We start from the raw sequence: 22,351 nt of genomic DNA, 5'->3' as shown, positions 1-22,351 counted from the left end.
TCTCTCTCCACGAGTCTCCTTCGGAAGCTCCTTGTTTAAGCGCATTCTCCCTCCACAGGGACCGTAAGCGGTCGCTGCGCAGTCCTGACAAATAGCGTGTGAAAGCAGTTCGCTCCCCGCCGAAACAGCGTGCTTCCTCCAGCCGGGCCCCGGGGCCTGCCTCCACCTCCACTCCCGCCCGGCTCGCCGCTGACCTCAGCTCCCCTTGCCCGCGCGGCGGGGCGCGTGCGGCGCTGGTGAAGCCCGCTCAGCGGACGGCTCCCCCGGTGGGCTCGTGCCGGCCCTGCGGCCGCCGTGCGAACAGGCTCGCGCGCTAGGTCTGCGCAGGCAGGAGTGTGAGCATGTGCAGGCGCTCATAGGCCTGGGGCGGAGGGGGAGTGGGCAGCTGTCGCCGCCGTAGCTCCCAGCCCCGGGAACTCAGTAGGTGCAGCAGCCCACGTGGAGTTTGTGGGTCCGGGAGGGAGGCATCAGCGCTTCTGGGAAAGGTGGGTCGGCTCCAGAAGCATGGCAGGCTCTGGGCCCTTTCGTGCCGTGCTGGCCATGCTGGAAGGCTGCTATGCCGACGTGCTGGGGCTTGAACAGTTTGTGCAGAGGCTCCGGGAGGCGGCTGCCTGCGGGCCTGGCGAAGCTGAACTGCTGCAGCGCGGAGACTCCGAGCTCTATCGGACGTTTGTGTCTCGGTGCGTGGTGTGCGTCCCCCGGGGAGCCCGAGCCATCCCCCAGCCCCTCTCCTTCCAACAGGTACTGCCTGGGGTCGGCGTTCGCTGGGCAGCGGGAGGACGCTTTCGGGAGGCTGGTGGGCAGCTATCGCGCACACCGCAAGCCTCTTGCTGGAGCGAAATGAATGGTTCCTGACTCCTGAAAGCCACTGGAATTAATCTTCTTTCGAACAGCGGAGGTTGTACTCCTGGCCTGGGCTCGGCAGTTCCTCTGGCTGCTTGTAGTCTAGCAAGCACCAGAGCAACCCCGTCTGCAAGGAAGAGCCTCTCTGCTCTTCCGTGGCTGGCTTCTCTTCTCTTCTCTTCTCTTCTCTTCTCTTCTCTTCTCACTGAAGCAGCGTTTGTGAAATGCCCAGCGCGGGGGTGGTAGTGCTGCCTGGGCGGCAGTCAGCATGGCGGTGGGCATTTCTGGAATCTATAAATGCGTTTGCACCCGATGAGTGGTTGCTGCAAATACCCATTTCTCTTTTTCCCTCCGGTCCCAGATCGCTCAGCTGCCCCCACAAAAGCGGGAGGGGAGGGGGGAATCACAGAGCTCTGTTGTTTTTTCTGTGCTTTTTAATTGGCTCGTGGATCTGCTGTCGACCCTGCTCCTTGCCCTCCACATGTAATGGTGCTGCTCCTGTTTTCTCCTCTGTTCTTCTTTTCTTCTCTACTCTTGGCTTGTGTGTGGGTTAGATCATGCAATTTTTCGTTAAGACAACAGCCACTCGGATGATTGCTTTTATTCTTGGGACTAGGTAATCTCTGTGACCTGGGGCCAGGGGCTGTCTCTTAGAAAGCCCTGCAGTGGGGTGGTTCTTCCCCTTTCCTTGATGGTGATGGATGAGAACAAGTTTCCTGGTCCCTAAGCTACATCTAGATCAGAGTCAAATCAGGGTTAAATAAAAGATTATATATGTAAAGTTATCTGCTTTTGTATTTTCCTTATACATTAACATCTAAATATTAAAAACAGTAGTTTGTGTAATCTGTTTCTGGCTGGTGAATCTTGCCCATATGCTCATGGTTTAACCGATTGCCATATTTGGGGTCGGGAAGGAATTTTCCTCCAGGGCAGATTGGAAGAGGCCCTGGAGGCTTTTCACCTTCCTCTGTAGCATGGGGCACGGGTCACTTGAGGGAGGCTTCTCTGCTCCTTGAAGTCTTTAAACCACGATTTGAGGACTTCAATAGCTCAGACATAGGTGAGGTTTTTCGTAGGAGTGGGTGGGTGAGATTCTGTGGCCTGCGTTGTGCAGGAGGTCGGACTACATGATCAGAATGGTCCCTTCTGACCTTAGTATCTATGAATCTAGTATCTATAATCAGAGCTGAATATTTTCACATTTTAGGAAAATCTAAAGGGAAACAATTCTGTTCTATTATGTAAACAACAAAATAATTTTTTCCCTCTTGTAGAAGAATGCACTGGATTTCTCTCTCAAAGCTACTGTATAAAATTATTGAAATGGGACTCCAGCTATAAGCTTATTGACCAATTTGTAAAACCATGAGCTGATATTTTGTTGTTGTTAATTTTACAGTAGCACTTGAAGGCCCCAACCAAGACTGGGACCCTGTTGTGTTAGGTCAGGGGTGGCCAACCTGGAGCTCTGGAGCCACGTGTGGCTCTTCAGAAGTTAATATGCGGCTCGTTGTATAGGCACTGACTCTGGGACTGTAGCTACAGACGCCAACTTTCCAGTGTGCCGGGGGGTGCTCGCTGCTCAACCCCTGGTTCTGCCACAGGCCCTGCCCCTATTCCACCCCTTCCCATGCCCTCCCCTGAGAATGCCCTGCTCTCGCTCATCCCCCCTCCCCCCAGAGCCTCCTGCACACCATGAAACAGCTGATCAGGAGGTGCGGGGAGGGAGGGGGAGGCATTGATTGTTGGGGCTGCCGGTGGGTGGGAGGCGCTGAGAACAGGGGCGGGGAAGCTGATGGGGGGGCTGCTGACCTATTACTCTGGTTCTTTGGCAATGTACATTGGTAAATTCTGGCTCCTTCTCACACTCAGGTTGGCTACCCCTGTATTAAGTGCTGTGTTCAGACAAGCAGTAAGAGACAGCCTCTGGAGTTTGGAATTTACAATCTAAATAGACAGGATAGACGTTGAGTGAGGGGGAAGAGAGAATTTTGCCAATTTTACATAAGGGGAACTGAGAGGCTACTGACTTGCCTAAATTCAGAGTTGTAGCTTTCAATATGTCAAAGCCTGGAGTAGGAATTTTCAAATGTGACATAATGTGGCACAATCCTTAATCTTGTTTTTAAAAGTCTTAATCTAAAACCAGAATATGGGGTTTTGTATTCTCTTGCATACACCTTTTAATAAAAAGGTGTATCTGTTGTTTATAAGGGGGTCTGACATGTAAAATTAACTTTTTTTTCTCTCTCTCTTCAGTTATCTAGTGAGAGTGAAGTAGTCATAAGAGTCATTCAAAGACTTTGTGAAAAAAAGAAGAAAAATGTCCTTGCATTTGGGTATGCATTATTGGATGAAAACAGTTCCTATTCGCAGGTTATGTCTACTTCAAATATATGCAGCTATCTACCTAATACTGCAACAGAAACTCTTCGGATGAGTGTGCTATGGGAAACATTATTGAGCAGGATAGGGGATGATATTATGATGTATTTATTGGAACACTGTGCTATCTTTATGCTAGTGCCACCGAGTTGCTCTTATCAAATATGTGGGCAGCCTATGTATGAGCTTACTTCAAGTAATGCAGGACCTTCCACAGTGTTTGTAAAACAAAGATATTCAAAAAGTAGACATAATATTCTGTTTGACTACATGCAAAAAAAATGTCAGTTATCAAAGACAAACAGGTGGAAATGGAAACCAAGATCAGAAATTAATATCTTGAGCACTAAAAGTCAAAGGAATAATAAAACACAAGGCTCTGCGCCTGATTATGAGCATTCTGCCACAGCTAAGGGAGCTGTTGGGCAAAATTCTAAAGCAAACAAACAGGTCAGAATGGTCACTGGAAACCTGGAAAATCTCAGAGGACCTAACCTATATCCAGTTGCTACAGCCACACCTTCAAAAAGGAAGCTTGATAGGGATCAATTTGAAGTTACAGCTAAAAGGATGAAGATAAACCTAAGGGAAGAAGAGGATGCTTGGAGCTTTGGATCTAATGTAGATAAAAACAAGTTCACTTTGGACATCATTTATGATGCACAGTCTCTTTCATGTGTAGAATCATTTTCTGTAAATAACTTTATTAAAATAAAGTCCATTTCTCAAGAAAATGAGGGTAGAGCAGAGACTCCTGATGCACCATCTTTAGTGCAGGAAGTTCAAGATAGTAAGGAAAAGTCTGTGACAGATGATGAGAATTCGTTAAGGCTGCATGTTCAGCGTAATAAACTTTATAAATCTAGCACTGATACTAAAACAAATTCCAGCAGAGAGGGAGTAGAGCTAGATATCTGTAAATTTCAGGTTGGTTCTGTACAAATGAAAAAAGCAGAAGATAAATTTTTAAAATACAGAGGACTTAAGTGCCCCCCAACTAATATAGCTAAGAAGCTATCCAATAAAATCTCACGTTCCAGAGTGTACATTGGGAGGAAATGTCTCTTGTATTCTTCCAGGAGCTTCCAAGAATGTTTTCCTAAATCATTTTTATTGAATCGCTTAAAGGGCTGCCAAGCAGGGGGACAACAGCTTGTAGAAACGATATTCTTAAACAGCAAAATGTTGGCGCAAAAATGCAGTGAAAACATAGCAAGTTACAACTGGAGAAAGAAGAGATTGCCCAAACGCTATTGGCAGATGAGAGATGTATTTCAAAAATTGTTAAAGAATCATGCAAAGTGTCCCTATTTGGTACTTTTAAAAAAGAATTGTCCTGTCTGGATTTCTGAGACAAATTCAAGCAAAACTGACACAATTTGTCAGTCAGTTTCATGTGACAGAGTACAGATTGATAGGGAAGCAGAAGGTCAAGTTGGGAAAGAGCCTCCTATATGTTTGACAAGCAATAGCAGAGAAGGTGGTTACACTGATGTTCCAAATGGTTCGTGTTTGCTTTCTAAAAGAACTTCAACGGATTTAAGTATCTTAAGCAGCCCTGAGAAATTTGTGTTGGGGCAAACAGAAAATGAAAGACAAAATGCTAAAGAATTCTGTGATCCTGGCTTGAAGGCGCTTCTCAGACAGCACAGCAGCCACTGGCAGGTGTATGTTTTTGTGCGGGAATGTTTAGACCTGGTGGTACCAGAAGAACTGTGGGGTTCTAGCTATAACAAGTGCCGCTTTTTAAAAAATGTGAAAACATTTATCTCCCTGGGAAAATTTGCCAGGTTTTCTTTGCAGGAATTGATGTGGAAGATGAGAGTGAATGACTGTACATGGCTTCGTGTGATCAAAGGTACTAATTGTAATATTAAAATAAGGCACTATACAGTGGAGGCAGCTGACCAATGTTCAGATTTAACCCAAGTGAGGGCTTGAACTGAATGTTCAGTGTTGAAAGGCTAGTGTGGTTGCTTATTATTAGGGCTCTGTGTCTGTCCTGGAGGTCGCAGAAGTCACGGATTCTATGACCTTCCATGACTTCTGCAGGGGCCAATGTGGCTGCCCCCAGGGTCGCCCAAGCAGCTGGCTCTGGAGTCAGCTGCTTAGGTGGTCCCCAGGACAGCCACACCAGCCGCTGCTCCAGCAGCCCCCAGCAGCAGTCCCGGAGCAGCCATGGTCCGCTGGCCCCGGGCGGCGGTCCTTGGGCGGCTGGCTGGAGCAGCTGTGGTTCGCTGGCCCCATGCGCGCCCCCCCACCCTCCAGCAGCGGCTCCCCACGCTTCCAGCAAAATTCTCCCTCTCCCTCCCCCCAAGATTTAATCACACTTATTTTTATTATAAGTCATGGATAGATCACAGGCTGTGAATTTTTGTTTATTGCCCATGACCTGTCCATGACTGTTACCAAAAATACCTGTGACTAAAAATTATACCAACTGGTCCGAGATAGTGCTAGACAGGTTGCTTTATAACTCCCTGTTTCTATGTACTTGAAACTTTCACTCTTTAAATACATTTTCCATGTCCCTGCCTGAAGGTGATTTCTTAAATTTCTTCACTGTGTTTTAATACATTAGATCTGAAATTATGCTTATTGGATGGCATGACTCTCGCAATGAATACTTTGTTCAGTTTTGGTCACCTTAACTCAAAACAAAATATGTAGAAAGTGTCCGGGGGGGGAGGAGAGGGGATCACTGTTTAGTTTAGAGAGTGGATATGATAGAGATATAGAAAATAATAAATGATATAGAGAAGGGCAGCTGGGAACTCATGAATTATGAGAGGACATCCAATTAAACTGAAAGGTAACAAATTTAAAACTGGCAAAAGAAAATACCCTTCTACAAAATGCAGAATTAAACTCTGGAATTTGCTGGCTAAAGAAATAAATGACTCCCAAGAGATCAGCAGAATTTTTTAGAACTATTGAGCTTATTGATATAAAAAAAAAAAAAAAACTTCAGAGAGACCCTTATCCTGCAGGATATAAATTTTATACTAAGCTGTTCTGGGGATGGGCATTAGTTTGGAGGAAAATTCCTTCGTGGGGTGGATGCTGTCCTTTCTCTGAAACATCAGGTACCAGACAATATTAGAGACAGGATATCAAACTAGATAGTCCATATTGTATGACAGTACGTCATTTAGAAACGTATATATGTGACCCAAACTGGCACAGGCCTCTCTTGCTGCCAGGTTGTGCTTTTTTTTCTCAGGACAGATAACTAGCAAATGATTAGTTTTAAATTTAAATGAACTTTTAAATTTCAAAGATAGTATACAGATCCTCATTAATGATCACCCCCTGTTAAGTCTGGGGGAACTGGTTTGCTCTAAAATTTATTATGAACTGAAAAATCACTTAATATGTCTATATTAGGGGGCAACGCTGGCATAGGCTTGCTAGTGTAGACATTTCCCAACTAGGAACTAAAGGCTAACATTATTAAGAATGGGAAATTCCTTTCCCTTTCCTCTTTATTTAAGAGAGGAAATTTAAATGGAAGACCTATGTTAATACCACTCTGAAGTTTACATGTTTGAGAAAGGAAATGAAAAAGTTAAGGGTCCTACAGAAATGTTAATGAAGCCCTAATACACAATCATGGATATATTGTAAAATTGAAATAGTAAAGTTATTAGGGAGGAGTGCTAGTTCCTTCATCATGGATATATTGTAAAATTGAAATAGTAAAATTATTAGGGAGGAGTGCTAGTTCCTTCATAGGTTGGAGCTCCAGCTACCCATATTTTATAAGTTTGACTTTTTTTTTCACCGTCCCCACCCCTCTAAATACCCCCAAACTAATTTTTTGCTTGAAATTTCATAGAGTCTCATTCATGGATATATTTTTATAAGTTTAGTGAAAATGAAGAAGGCAGTCTTACAGATATGAGATTCAACTAGTCCGTTGCTGTTTCAACACTTAATATTTTTTGACATTCATTATCTTGATACTTGTCATGCTGCGTCCAACCATAACACAAATATTTTGGTTAGTAATTCTGGGTGCATGAGAAAATGAATTTTCAAAATAACTGGATACAAATTTTTAGTGTCCCAAATTCTTAAATTTCAGCTAATATCTTTTTGACTCACTGTATTTCAGAGAATATGCTCCCTAGAAACTCCAGTAGAATCTTGGTTTTTGGCCATGATCCAGCACAACTCTTAGGTATATGCTTAAAATTTAAGCATGCTTTGCAGTTTGGTAGATTGGAACCTTTTTTCTCCATGAATAGCAGCAACTTTTTTCCTGTCTTCCATCTCTTCTCTAAAGGCTGATTCCATAATGGTAACAGATTTATATCTGTTGGCCCGTATGTAGAAAATGAACAATCTGTTGCAAAGATAACTTCCAAATGTGTTACTTGCATATGTGTATTTTATTGGCTGGATGCTACAACTTCATTTTCAAAGAGTTTTTCAAACGTTTAGTGTGGGGGTTTTTGGTGATGTTACCTGACATCCATTGAAACACCATTTTATTTTATTTATTTAAACTATGGCAGATTTCCACCAAGATCGAGGTCCTTTTGTGCTAGGTGCTGTAGAGAGTCCCTGTCCTAAAGAGCTTTCAGGCTAGATATATAAAGGGTTGGGGACAAGGAAATGCTTGTATTCCCATTTTACAGATGGGGAAAATGAGTTTCAACTGTAATTCTCTTATGAAATGTATTGTTTGTTTGGAAATATGTTTAACAGGAATCAAAATTATCACCCATGTGACGTATGGCTGAGTTAACATTTCTATAGGAATCTTACCCTTTTGCTTCTTGACTTATTTTAGTTGTCCTGTTAGCATGTTGTATTTAATGTTGATTTTGGGGGGAGGGATGGCTCAGTGGTTTGAGCATTGGTCCCCTAAACCTAGGGTTGTGAGTTCAATCCTTGAGGGGGCCATTTAGGGATTCGGGGCAAAAATTGGGGATTGGTCCTGCTTTGAGCAGGGGATTGGACTAGATGACCTCCTGAGGTCCCTTCCAATCTTGATATTCTATGATTTTGCATTTAATTTGAAAATATTTCTGGCAGAGCACCATAAATCTTGCATTGTAGGGCAGTATTTTTATTGCTTCCATTGCATGATTACCAAAAAAGATGCCATGAATATGACAGTGATCTGAAGTGATCTCACTTTATTGGGCCATCAGAATATTTTTAGTACAATGTTTGATAAAACAAAGATAACTTCAACTGAGATCCAGACTGCAGCAATTAAGTTTTTTTTATTTATCATGTCCATCTTAAATAAAATCCACCTCTGCAATTAATCTGTGTAGAAGTTTATTAGGAAGCACAAGGACTGCGCTTTTCCTCAGTTAGCCCCACTGGCTCCCCCATTAATTTCGGAATCTGGTTCAAAATTTTTATCATTTGCTTATGAGCTAATAGCTCACATCTCTCTTCTTTGTAATAATTTAGGGCCAGTTTCGTCTTTTCCCTTACAATATCTTGCCACTGTGCATGCAAAAGTTTTCTCTGCATGCCAAGGGGTAGAGAGTGGGGAAAGTAAATTAGATATAATTATTTCTCCTCTGGACCACTAAATTTATCACTGATCTGAATGGTTCATTTCAATACTTATATTGGTTGAGTAGCATTTTGTAACTACAAACTATTCTTTTTATCTTTATACTTAACAGGTGACAAGCTTAAAGTCTGCCTAATAAAAAAAAAATGGGAGGTTATGCTGCTTGGGGGACCAGTTACTGTAAAATTGTTTGGCAGTTTCTCTGTCTCCCTTTTCCAAACTCAGCCTAAAAAATAGTGTGTGTTTGTGTGTGTGTTGGCTTTTAGAAATGTGAATTACAGATTCTGAATATAATTGAATTCTACTTATTGTAGGTGATCATTTTGTTCCTGCTTTGGAACACCATTACCGTGAAGAAATTTTGGCCAAGTTCCTATACTGGCTGATGGATACCTATATTGTACAGCTGCTCAGATCATTTTTCTACATCACCGAGACCATGTTCCAGAAGAACATGCTTTTCTTCTACCGAAAACTAATTTGGAGCAAGTTACAGAACATTGGAATGAGGTATTTCTAATAAAAGTCTACCATTTACAAAATATGGAAACCTTCCATTTTGCAAAAAGAAAAGGAGTACTTGTGGCACCTTAGAGACTAACAAATATTTATTAGAGCATAAGCTTTCGTGAGCTACAGCTCACTTCATCAGTTGCATTTGGTGGAAAAAACAGAGGAGAGATTTATATACACACACACACAGAGAACATGAAACAATGGGTTTATCATACACACTGTAAGGAGAGTGATCACTTAAGATAAGCCATCACCAGCAGCGGGGGGGGGGGGGGGGGGAGGAAAACCTTTCATGGTGACAAGCAAGGTAGGCTAATTCCAGCAGTTAACAAGAATATCAGAGGAACAGTGGGGGGTGGGGTGGGAGGGAGAAATACCATGGGGAAATAGTTTTACTTTGTGTAATGACTCATCCATTCCCAGTCTCTATTCAAGCCTAAGTTAATTGTATCCAGTTTGCAAATTAATTCCAATTCAGCAGTCTCTCGTTGGAGTCTGTTTTTGAAGCTTTTTTGTTGAAGGATAGCCACTCTTAGGTCTGTGATCGAGTGACCAGAGAGATTGAAGTGTTCTCCAACTGGTTTTTGAATGTTATAATTCTTGACGTCTGATTTGTGTCCATTCATTCTTTTACGTAGAGACTGTCCAGTTTGGCCAATGTACATGGCAGAGGGGCATTGCTGGCACATGATGGCATATATCACATTGGTAGATGCGCAGGTGAACGAGCCTCTGATAGTGTGGCTGATGTGATTAGGCCCTATGATGGTATCCCCTGAATAGATATGTGGACAGAGTTGGCAACGGTCTTTGCTGCAAGGATAGGTTCCTGGGTTAGTGGTTCTGTTGTATGGTGTGTGGTTGCTGGTGAGTATTTGCTTCAGATTGGGGGGCTGTCTGTAAGCAAGGACTGGCCTGTCTCCCAAGATCTGTGAGAGTTATGGGTCGTCCTTCAGGATAGGTTGTAGATCCTTGATGATGCGTTGGAGAGGTTTTAGTTGGGGGCTGAAGGTGATGGCTAGTGGCGTTCTGTTATTTTCTTTGTTAGGCCTGTCCTGTAGTAGGTGACTTCTGGGTACTCTTCTGGCTCTGTCAATCTGTTTCTTCACTTCAGCAGGTGGGTATTGTAGTTGTAGGAATGCATGATAGAGATCTTGTAGGTGTTTGTCTCTGTCTGAGGGGTTGGAGCAAATGCGGTTATATCGTAGCGCTTGGCTGTAGACAATGGATCGAGTGGTATGATCTGGATGAAAGCTAGAGGCATGTAGGTAGGAATAGCGGTCAGTAGGTTTCCGATATAGGGTGGTGTTTATGTGACCATCGCTTATTAGCACCGTAGTGTCCAGGAAGTGGATCTCTTGTGTGAACTGGTCCAGGCTGAGGTTGATGGTGGGATGGAAATTGTTGAAATCATGGTGGAATTCCTCAAGGGCTTCTTTTCCATGGGTCCAGATGATGAAGATGTCATCAATGTAGCGCAAGTAGAGTAGGGGCATTAGGGGACGAGAGCTGAAGAAGCGTTGTTCTAAGTCAGCCATAAAAATGTTGGCATACTGTGGGGCCATGCGGGCACCCATCGCAGTGCCGCTGATTTGAAGGTATACATTGTCCCCAAATGTGAAATAGTTATGGGTGAGGACAAAGTCACAAAGTTCAGCCACCAGGTTAGCCGTGACAGTATCGGGGATACTGTTCTTGATGGCTTGTAGCCCATCTTTGTGTGGAATGTTGGTGTAGAGGGCTTCTACATCCATAGTGGCTAGGATGGTGTTTTTAGGAAGATCACCAATGGACTGTAGTTTCCTCAGGAAGTCAGTGGTGTCTCGAAGATAGCTGGGAGTGCTGGTAACGAAGGGCCTGAGGAGGGAGTCTACATAGCCAGACAATCCTGCTGTCAGGGTGCCAATGCCTGAGATGATGGGGCGTCCAGGATTTCCAGGTTTATGGATCTTGGGTAGCAGATAGAATATCCCAGGCCAGGGGTGTGTCTGTGCGGATTTGTTCTTGTGCTTTTCCAGGGAGTTTCTTGAGCAAATGCTGTAGAGTCTTTTGGTAACTCTCAGTGGGATCAGAGGGTAATGGCTTGTAGAAAGTGGTATTGGAGAGCTGCCTAGTAGCCTCTTGTTCATACTCCGACCTATTCATGATGACGATAGCACCTCCTTTGTCAGCCTTTTTGATTATGATGTCAGAGTTGTTTCTGAGGCTGTGGATGGCACTGTGTTCTGCATGGCTGAGGTTATGGGGTAAGCGATGCTGCTTTTCCACAATTTCAGCTCGTGCACGTCGGCGGAAGCACTCTATGTAGAAATCCAGGCTGCTGTTTCGACCTTCAGGAGGAGTCCACCCAGAATCCTTCTTTTTGTAGTGTTGGTTGGAAGGTCTCTGTGGGATAATATGTTGGTCAGAGGTGTGTTGGAAATATTCCTTGAGTCTTCCATTTTGCAGTAGTTAAGGTTACAACTTTGCCCCTCCATTCCATTTTCATTCACTCAATTTCTTAAAAATCATTTTGAGATTAAAATGGTCCTGCTTTGTCAGTTCAAAAGTGACTGTTGTGTGGGGAAGCTGATTAAAATTGCTTCAACCATTTTTGAATTCTCCAAGTAGGGTGTGGGGATGAGAGAAGTATTTAATCTGTTTAAATTAAAACAAATGTCTCTTTCTCATGGGTAACTCAAACAAATGAAGTTTCAAAACTAAAAAATAAAAAATTACAGATGGATAGTGTCCCATAGTAAGTCCCAAAGTCCCATAGTAAGATTGGGAAGACAAAGTTAAAAGCTACTAAATTCACTTTAATTAATGTTTAAAAAATAATAATTCTATAGTACTGTATTGTGGAATTACATAGTATCACAACTAGGTATTTCACCTTTTATAATGTCATGCAATAGGAAATGCTATAGCTTTTGCTTTTAAACAATGTAATTCTAGAACTCAATATTGTTTTTATCTTTTAAAAAATTGTTTCACACATTCAAGTTCTTTGATAATGCAATATTTAAATTTGCAATTTTGAACCCTAAGGTGAGGAAATGCAAAAGTTTAAGATCTAATGGCAATGTTCATTCAAATACATTGTATTGTTTACAAACTTTCATTTTAATTCTTATAGACTACAGTACACTAATCTATTTAGTTAGTATGTACAACTTGGCCAAGTTAACACTGATAAGGTCTTCATATGTGTTGGTACAGTACCTGACCCAGTGAGGCATATTGCATTAATTTATATGGAGTATATGTTAACATAATCCAGTCACTGTCCAACATTAAATAGTTTTAAACAAAGTTTGGGATTTGGTATACAGAGATCTCAGTTTGCTTAATACCATGGCAAACACCCAATTAAAAATCATTTTAACCTTTTATTAAAGATACAAAAATGAAAAAACAAGGAAGCATTTGAAATCCAAAATATTAAGGCTTTCATTTTAACAACGTCCCTTGTTCCCATTCTCTTTCCCTTCAGCTGAAGAGAGTTTTTAGAAGGAAACACGCTTGTTTGATGGCCTATCCAAAGGTTGTAACTCCTTTTGGGGGAAAAAAGTTAATTCAGATGGGCTGGCGCTGTCTGTTAAAGTCTGATCCCGTTTCCTAAGAAGACAAAACAAGACAAACATACAGAAGGGGAGAGAAAAGAACAGCAAAGATAGAAAATGCAGCTTTTGTCTCCGATGTTGACTTGCACTTGCAGCCTTACTGTTAGAAAAACACAGGCAAAGCACATGGGCTTATCAGCTCTCCTAAGACCTGTCAGACTTGTACCAGCATTGCTGTTTAGGACATTGTTTTAGTTGTTCTGTTTCTGGTCACAGGCTTATTACAGTGTTGCAAAATATGCAGTCTTGGCTGGCTAATCCAGGTTCTTATTAGAAAGAAGAAGAAAAAAAGTGGAATAGGAAAGTGGTTAAATAAGGTAGGGAAGGAAAAGGACAAGCGGGGAGGGGGTGTTGGAGGGAAAAGGCGAGAGAGTCTCAGGTGGTGGTTGGGCTTCAGCCAGTGCAGGTAGAAGTGGTGATGCTGGGTCCCTCTCTCTGGCTTGGTCTAATAGAATATATCTCTGGATCAGGTAATGAAGGCCCAGGTTCCCAAGAGATGAGGTGGCAACCATGATGGTGAGGCTCTCTCGTTCCCCTTCTTCAGTCAGCCAGCATCGCCAGTAGCCTCTGTCCATTCATCTGTATTTTCCTCCTAAAGTCTTTTTTCTTGTTTTTTAAACAACCCCAAAAAGAAATGATGGACATAATAGTCCATCTGCTTATTATTTTGTCCACCAATTAGGCTTTGTTTTTGACGCACCAATTTGGGTCCAGTTTCGCACTTTTCTTGTTGACTAGGCATGATCTTGAGAGTCCTTGAGATGTATCAGTAGGCCTTTCTGTTTGGACTAATTCAGTCTTTTTTTTTTTTTTTTTTTTTACACCTTTCCCTGTCAACGTTGTTGTGATAGATTATTGCAACATTCCATTAACTTTCACTCGCTTCTCACAACTTGAGTTCACAATTAGGCCAAATTTATTGGCCCAATTATCACACAGGTCCACAATTGTTGCATCTTCTGGCCACAACACATTATAAATATTATATAATAATAATGAACATTGTTTGGCATATCATATCTTGGGTTCAAACTAGCAACCTTAGTGTGCACAAACACATAGGCTTTTACACTTAATACATTATAAAATATTAATTTTTTATATTCAATTAATAGCATCTAACGTAACTAAATAACATGAAATATTGAACTTAATAAATACTAACAATGTTTTCAACTTTGTGTTTAGAAAAGAAAATCTGTACCAAAGTTGTTAAGACCAGGAAGTTTTATTTATCAAAAAATAAAATAAAACAAACACTAGCAACACTGCAGTGTGATCCATGGAGGTGGACCTCTGCACGCAGACCCATTTACTTGAATGGGACTCTGCACCCTGTTGCCCCATCTTAAAATCTGATCCATGCAGGTGGATCCTTATGCCTATGTGTGACATTACGCAATCTGGACTCATGGACAACTGTTCCCGCTCAATTCTCCAAGCTGTAATGCCCTTTATACTGCTTCGCTGTAAGAACAACCACTCGTGATCTGATTACACACAGCCTCCAGCATATAAACCACTCCTGGCTATGTTGCATGATTACATAGCCGGCCGACATGAGCAAACTCCCATTCCCAGACTTCCCTCCAGAAATGTGCATCTTGTACTACCCAGCACCCTCCTGGACAATATACGCTCATATAAAGCCAGTCATTTTATTAATAGAAAATGATGTGCACAAATCCTATTATTCCAAATGAAGTTTCCCAAACACTTCAATCCAAACTGGTTTAGATAAAGCAAATTTATTAACTACAGAAGGAGAGATTTTAAGTGATTACAAGTCATGAGGCATAAAAGTCAGAACTGGTTACCAAGAACTAAAAGATAAAATGCAACTAATGCCTAATTTAACAAGCTGAGTGAATTCAAAGCAAAGGTCTCTCTCATCACAAGTTCCAACAGCCTTACTGGCTGAATCATTCAGTCATTATCTTCCCCCCTTCCCCCCTCCCCAGTCCAATGCTATTTCTTTTCTTCGAGTGTTGTTGATCTTGTTGGTAGAGAGCAAAGGAGAGATGATTTGGGGCATCTGCCCCTCTTATAGCCCTTTCTCTTGCACAAGAATCATCTCCAGCTGACGTTCGGGAGACAAAGTCTGTGTGGACAGGAAACTTAATTCTATTCTGAATAATGCTTCTAGCATAGTATGTTTTCTTGGATTATCCTTTGGTAAGATAAGTGAATATATGTGATTATTTCCTGAAACTGAATACTTCACTCAGAAGATAAATGCAGTAAGTTGCATATGTTTTAAGTCCCTTTAAACTTAATGTCCATTTTTATTTTAGAAACCATTTTGCCAAAGTGCATCTTCGTGCATTATCTGCAGAGGAAATTGAAAAAGTACAGCAGAAGAAATGTGTTCCTATGGCATCAAAACTTCGGTTCATCCCTAAACCAAATGGGTTGCGACCTATAGTAAAAGTGAACAGTGTTGTTGGAGCAAAAACATTGAACAGGAAAAGCAGAGACAAGAAGGTCACTCTTTAATGAATTTGCCTATGTTCTTTTTTGTCATATTGTAACTAATATCCAAGGGGGTTGTCGATAGGTGTTTATATTATTATATATAAATAAAATAAATTTTAAAATAAGATTGCAAACTCAGGCACTCAAAAGTCAGGAAATACCAAAACTAAGGTTGGCCTTGCAACCCTATTTTGGGCCCCCTATGTATATACATTATGACTGTCTTTTTAATTACAAGATCACATACAAATCCCCCCATGCACCCTCCCCTTCCCCCCGCCCCCGCCCTGGATTCATTCAGTGTATAGTTTGACTAGTGTTAACTGAATGAACAGTTAGTCAACATTTATTTTAATACTCATTGTCCAGTATATCGTCCCATCCTCTATTTACTGCAAACAATCCAAACCCTGCAGTGAAAACTCTGAATTTATAATTTCCTTATGGGTTTTTCTGTGATGTTCTCATCATAGAATCAGAGTGCTTCATAAATATTCACAATACCTGGGTAAAATGAGAGAGTACTACTCCCAGTTTACAGATGGTGAAATTAAGGCACAGAAGAATATCAAGACCAAAATTCAGAATAGCAGTTGTGTTAGTCTGTATTCGCAAAAAGAAAAGGAGTACTTGTGGTACCTTAGAGACTTACTCAAATAAATTTGTTAGTCTCTAAGGTGCCACAAGTACTCCTTTTCTTTAAGACCAAAATTGTTGAAGTAATTTGTGATTCCCAAATTGATGTGCCTAGGGCCTAATCTTCAGAATATTTAACATTTGTATCATACTTTATGTGTTCCAAATACAGCTCCAATTGACTTTGGTTGCTATTGTGAATGCTCAGCATTTCTGCAAATCTAGCACTTTGTGTCTCAAATTGGGCACCCATGAAATGAGGGATAAAAATTTGATTTAAATGACTTGCCCAGCAACATACAAGAATTCTGTGGGCAGAAGCAGGGATAGTTTCCCCAGGGTGTCATTCAACTTCCTAAACCACAAGATCATCCTTTCTTTTCCTGGAAATCTCCTGCCTTATTTACTGTACACTTTCCAACTTCAGAAACAAATGAGGCCAGAGCCCTACAGACACCAGCCTCATTCACTATGTAACCCTGATTCATCCCCACAGCAGTTCCATTCTATGCAGTGAAAGAGTCCGGGGGCCCATGAAAAAAATAGTATGTGATCGTATAATTAAATACTCATTACATATGTGCAAGCAGTTTGAATTAACATTGGCCAGGCAGTTCCTAGCTTTTGAGTGCTCAACTTTGCAACCTTAGCTTTCTTTTGAGGTAGCTTTTCATGCTATGTTTTTCCCCAATTTCTTAAAAAAAAAAAAAAGGGGGGGGGGGAACAAATGAAATAGGAATTTTATCATGTGGAACTATACTGACTCCTTTCAAAAGGTCAAGGTGATCTTTTCATCTGAATCAGGACACCTTTCCCCCAATTGCATACTCCAATTACAATGTCAGAAAAGAGACAAATTTTTAAACTTCTGTGAGGGTCTCTCTTAATAGATCAGAGTCCTTTGGGAAAGTTGATAGTCTTTTCAAAGATCCCCTCTGAGTCGTTAAGATTTAAAGATATGTTTACCAAATTGGATTAGATCTGTCATCCACCCTCTTTTCTGATGGTTCTCCAGTACAGAACTTGGCTTGTGCAGCAACAGACCAAATTGCAGGAGAAGATTTTGAATTTTCAAAAATCTTTGGCTCTCTTAAGTTGATGAAAAATATTTTGAAAATTTTCAACCAGTTTAATTTTTTTAACAAACCTATTTAAAAACTTAAAAGTAAGTGTGTGTGGATTTTCCCCACCTAGGATTGAGGACCAGTATGTAACGCAGTGGTTCTCAAACTTTTGTACTGGTTACCCCTTTCACATAGCAAGCCTCTGAGTGTCACCCCTCCCCCCACCGCTTATAAATTAAAAACACTTTTTAATATATTTAACACCATTATAAATGCTGAAGGCAAAGCCGGGTTTGGGGTGGAGGCTGACAACTCGCGATCCCCCATGTAATAACCTCATGACCCCCTGAGGGGTCCTGACCGCCAGTTTGAGAAACCCTGTAATGGAATGTTAAACTGCATTGTGCTTGTCAGCCACTAGGTGGTGCTATGTGTAAAATTGTTATTTAAGTTAACTTTAGCCATACTTAGAGCATTAAAGGATCTTATAGTGAACACATCTGGTGTATATCTCTCTGAGAAGTAAGCTCTGTAGTGAGTCTATATCTGATACTGAAGCCTGAAATGCCAGTAGCAGTCCTGCAACCTACTCAACTAGTGCCAGAAGAGAACAGATACAGAAGGAACTAAGGTTGCAGGATCTCATCAACATGCCACTCTTCAGTGAGCCAGAGAACTTCTGCTGTGACAGACCTTCACAATGGGTAGACTGGAAGCAGTATTTTGTAAGATTTCGCATTGCAAACAAGGTAACAAGTATCATCTTTAATTTATGCTGTGCGCAAGAAGCAGAGCATTTCTTTAAATCATTTGACTTTACTGAATACATTCACAAAAGAGACTGTGAAATGGTTCTGGCTATTTTTGATGCATACATTATACCTCTGAGAAATGTGGTTTATGAGAGACCATGTTTGCAACAGAGAATTCAAGAACCAGGGGAAAATGTTGAACAGCTGAAACCTGAGATTTTTGGAACTTGAAAACATGAAAATATCAGGTTATTGGGTTAACAGATAAAAATTTTTCACAGCAGCTACTATTGAAGACAGACTTAACCGTATCCACAGCTATACAGAAAGCAAAGCAGTCTGAACTATTCAAACAGCAGAAGAAAAGGCAGGAGCAACTTGAAAAACCTGAAACTAGCTTAGAAGCTCTAAACAGCACGAAGGCTACAAGTCATTATAAAACTCTGGGGTCTTTATCACTTGTGACTACACAAAACTTGCTTAGAGAGAGAAATTGAATATTTATGACAAGACTATTGACTTGTTGCAGTCATCTCAGAAGGGGCTTACAATTGTATTAAATGCCTCCAAGAGCTAGAGTCATCTGCAACAGCTCTGATTAGCCCTGGAGGTATTCTGAACTGCATGGGCCAGTTCACCACAAAAACAACTTACAAAGACAAAAGCTTTGCATTCAGAGTATCATAGAATATCAGGGTTGGAAGGGACCTCAGGAAGCCATTAGTCCAACCCCCTCTCAAAGCAGGAACAATCCTCAACTAAATCATCCCAACCAGGGCCTTGTCAAGCCTGACCTTATAAACCTCTAAGGAAGGAGATTTCACTACCTCCCTAGGTAACCCATTCCAGTGCTTCACCACCCTCCTACTAAAAAAGGTTTTCCTAATATCCAACCTAAACCTCCCCCACTGTAACTTGAGACCATTACTCCTTGTTCTGTCATCTGCTACCACTAAGAACAGTATGTTTCAGAGTAGCAGCCGTGTTAGTCTGTATTCGCAAAAAAGAAAAGGAGTACTTGTGGCACCTTAGAGACTAACAAATTTATTTGAGCATAAGCTTTCGTGAGTTACAGTTCACTTCATCAGATGCATTTGGTGGAAAATACAGTGGGGAGATTTATACACACACACACACATACAACATGAAACAATGGGTTTTATCATACACACTGTAAGGAGAGTGATCACTTAAGATGAGTTATTACCAGCAGGAAGGAGGGGGGGAAGGAGAAAAATCTTTTGTGGTGATAATCAAGGTGGGCCATTTCCAGCAGTTAACAAGAACGTCTGAAGAACAGTGGGGATGGGGTGGGGGGAGAAATAACATGGGGAAATAGTTTTACTTTATGTAATGACTCGTCCACTCCCAGTCTCTATTCAAGCCTAAGTTAATTTTATGCAGTTTGCAAATTATATCTAATTCAGCAGTCTCTCGTTGGAGTCTGGTTTTGAAGTTTTTTTTGTTGAAGGATAGCCACTCTCAGGTCTGTAATCGTGTGACCGGAGAGATTGAAGTGTTCTCCAACTGGTTTTTGAATGTTATAATTCTTGACGTCTGATTTGTGTCCATTTATTCTTTTACGTAGAGACTGTCCAGTTTGAGCAATGTACATGGCAGAGGGGCATTGCTGGCACATGATGGCATATATCACATTGGTAGATGCGCAGGTGAACGAGCCTCTGATAGTGTGGCTGATGTGATTAGGCCCTATGATGGTATCCCCTGAATAGATATGTGGACAGAGTTGGCAACGGGCTTTGCTGCAAGGATAGGTTCCTGGGTTAGTGGTTCTGTTGTATGGTGTGTGGTTGCTGGTGAGTATTTGCTTCAGGTTGGGGGGCTGTCTGTAAGCAAGGACTGGCCTGTCTCCCAAGATCTGTGAGAGTGATGGGTCATCCTTCAGGATAGGTTGTAGATCCTTGATGATGCGTTGGAGAGGTTTTAGTTGGGGTCTGAAGGTGATGGCTAGTGGCTTTCTGTTATTTTCTTTGTTGGGCCTGTCCTGTAGTAAGTGACTTCTGGGTACTCTTCTGGCTCTATCAATCTGTTTCTTCACTTCACTTCACAGCAGGTGAGTATTTTAGTTGTAAGACTGCATGACAGAGATCTTGTAGGTGTTTGTCTCTGAGGGGTTGGAGCAAATGCAGTTATATCGTAGAGCTTGGCTGTAGACAATTGATCGTGTGGTGTGATCTGGTTGAAAACTAGAGGCAGGTAGGTAGGAATAGCGGTTAGTAGGTTTCCAATATAGGGTGGTGTTTATGTGACCGTCGCTTATTAGCACCGTAGTGTCCAGGAAGTGGATCTCTTGTGTGGACTGGTCCAGGCTGAGGTTGATGGTGGGATGGAAATTGTTGAAATCCTGGTGGAATTCCTCAAGGGCTTCTTTTCCATGGGTCCAGATGATGAAGATGTCATCAATGTAGCGCAAGTAGAGTAGGGGCATTAGGGGACGAGAGCTGAGGAAGCATTGTTCTAAGTCAGCCATAAAAATGTTGGCATACTGTGGGGCCATGCGGGTACCCATCGCAGTGCCGCTGATTTGAAGGTATACATTGTCCCCAAATGTGAAATAGTTATGGGTGAGGACAAAGTCACAAAGTACAGCCACCAGGTTAGCCGTGACATTATGGGGGCTACTGTTCCTGATGGCTTGTAGTCCATCTTTGTGTGGAATGTTGGTGTAGAGGGCTTCTACATCCATAGTGGCTAGGATGGTGTTTTTAGGAAGATCACCGATGGATTGTAGTTTCCTCAGGAAATCGGTGGTGTGTCGAAGATAGCTGGGAGTGCTGGTAGCGTAGGTCCAGAGGAGGGAGTCTACGTAGCCAGACAATCCTGCTGTCAGGGTGCCAATGCCTGAGATGATGGGGCATCCAGGATTTCCAGGTTTATGGATCTTGGGTAGCAGATAGAATATTCCAGGCCAGGGGTGTGTCTGTGCGGATTTGTTCTTGTGCTTTTTCAGGGAGTTTCTTGAGCAAATGCTGTAGTTTCTTTTGGTAACCCCCAGTGGGATCAGAGGGTAATGGCTTGTAGAAAGTGGTGTTGGAGAGCTGCCTAGTAGCCTCTTGTTCATATTCCGACCTGTTTATGATGACGACAGCACCTCCTTTGTCAGCCTTTTTGATTATGATGTCAGAGTTGTTTCTGAGGCTGTGGATGGCATTGTGTTCTGCACGGCTGAGTTTATGGGGCAAGTGATGCTGCTTTTCCACAATTTCAGCCCGTGCACTTCAGCGGAAGCACTCTAAGTAGAAATCCAGTCTGTTATTTCGACCTTCAGGAGGAGTCCTCCCAGAATCCTTCTTTTTGTAGTGTTGGTTGGAAGGTCCCTGTGGGTTAATACGTTGGTTAGAGGTGTGTTGGAAATATTCCTTGAGTCGGAGATGTCTAAAATAGGATTCTAGGTTGCCTAGAACTGTATTATGTTCATGGGGGTGAAGGGGCAAAAGGAGAGGCCCCGAGATAGGACAGAACAGTATAGATCCATCCTCTTTGAAACCCTCTTTCAGGTAGTTGAAAGCAGCTATCAAATCATTCTTCTTTTCTGCAGACTAAATAATCCCAATTCCCTCAACCTCTCCTCATAAATCATGTGCTCCAGCTCCCTAATCATTTTTGTTGCCTTCCCAATTTTTCCACATCTTTCTTATACTGTGGTGCCCAAAACTGGACACAATACTCCAGATGAGGCCTCACCAATGCCGAATAGAGGGGAACGATCACGTCCCTCAGTCTGCTGGCAATGCTCCTACTTATACAGCCCAAAATGCCATTAGCCTTCTTGGCAACAAGGGCACACTGTTGACTCATATCCAGTTTCTCATTCACTGTAACCCGTAGGTCCTTTCCTGCAGAACTGCTGCCTACCCATTCAGTCCCTAGTCTGTAGCAGTGCATGGGATTCTTCCTTCCTAAGTGCAGGACTCTGCACTTGTCCTTGTTGAACTTCATCAGATTTCTTTTGGCCCAATCCTCTCATTTGTCTAGGACCCTCTGTATCCTATCCCTACCCTCAAGCGTATCTACCTCTGCTCCCAGTTTAGTGTCATCTGCAAACTTGCTGAGGGTCCAATCCACACCATCCTCCAGATCATTAATGAAGATACTGAACAAAACCAGCCCCAGGACTGACCCTTGGGGCACTCCGCTTGATACCGGCTGCCAACTAGACTTGCAGCCATTGATCACTACCCATTAAGCCCGATGATCTAGCCAGCTTTCTATCCACCTTGTAGTCCATTCATCCAGCCCATACTTCTTTAACTTGCTGGCAAGAATACTGTGGGATACCATATCTAAAGCTTTGCTAAAGTCAAGGAACAACTCATCCACTGCTTTCCCCTCATCCACAGTGCCAGTTATCTCACTATAGTAGGCAATTAGGTTAGTTAGGAATGACTTGCCATTGGTGAATTTATGCTGACTGTTCCTGATCACTTTCCTCTCCTCTAAGTGCTTCTAAATTGATTCCTTAAGGACCTGCTCTGTGATTTTTCCAGGGACTGAGGTGAGGCTGACTGG

At 42.1% G+C, this 22,351-nt stretch overlaps 1 protein-coding gene across 9 annotated transcripts in view; it reads left to right on the top strand.

Moving 5' to 3' along the window:
* TERT (telomerase reverse transcriptase) overlaps positions 1 to 22,351 on the top strand; it is a 130,674-nt gene continuing 108,323 nt past the window's right edge. For 4 of the 9 annotated variants that reach the window (XM_043508495.1, XM_043508494.1, XM_043508493.1 and 1 more), the window contains exons 1-5: positions 2 to 741; positions 3,106 to 5,089; positions 7,349 to 7,414; positions 9,088 to 9,283; positions 15,189 to 15,378. In XM_043508495.1, coding sequence (XP_043364430.1) covers positions 505 to 741; positions 3,106 to 5,089; positions 7,349 to 7,414; positions 9,088 to 9,283; positions 15,189 to 15,378 — 2,673 coding nt within the window. In that variant the 5' untranslated portion in view covers positions 2 to 504. Of the gene's footprint in view, positions 742 to 2,647; positions 5,090 to 7,348; positions 7,415 to 9,087; positions 9,284 to 15,188; positions 15,379 to 22,351 lie in introns of those variants that run through there. The other 5 variants (XM_043508496.1, XM_038391850.2, XM_038391855.2 and 2 more) reach the window with 4 other exon arrangements.

This window comes from Dermochelys coriacea, chromosome 2 (genome assembly GCF_009764565.3).
Source record: "Dermochelys coriacea isolate rDerCor1 chromosome 2, rDerCor1.pri.v4, whole genome shotgun sequence".
In the NCBI taxonomy this organism is placed as follows: Eukaryota; Metazoa; Chordata; order Testudines; family Dermochelyidae; genus Dermochelys; species Dermochelys coriacea.
Note: the sequence above shows the minus strand (reverse complement) of the source record. Positions and strands in the feature narration are given on the sequence as shown.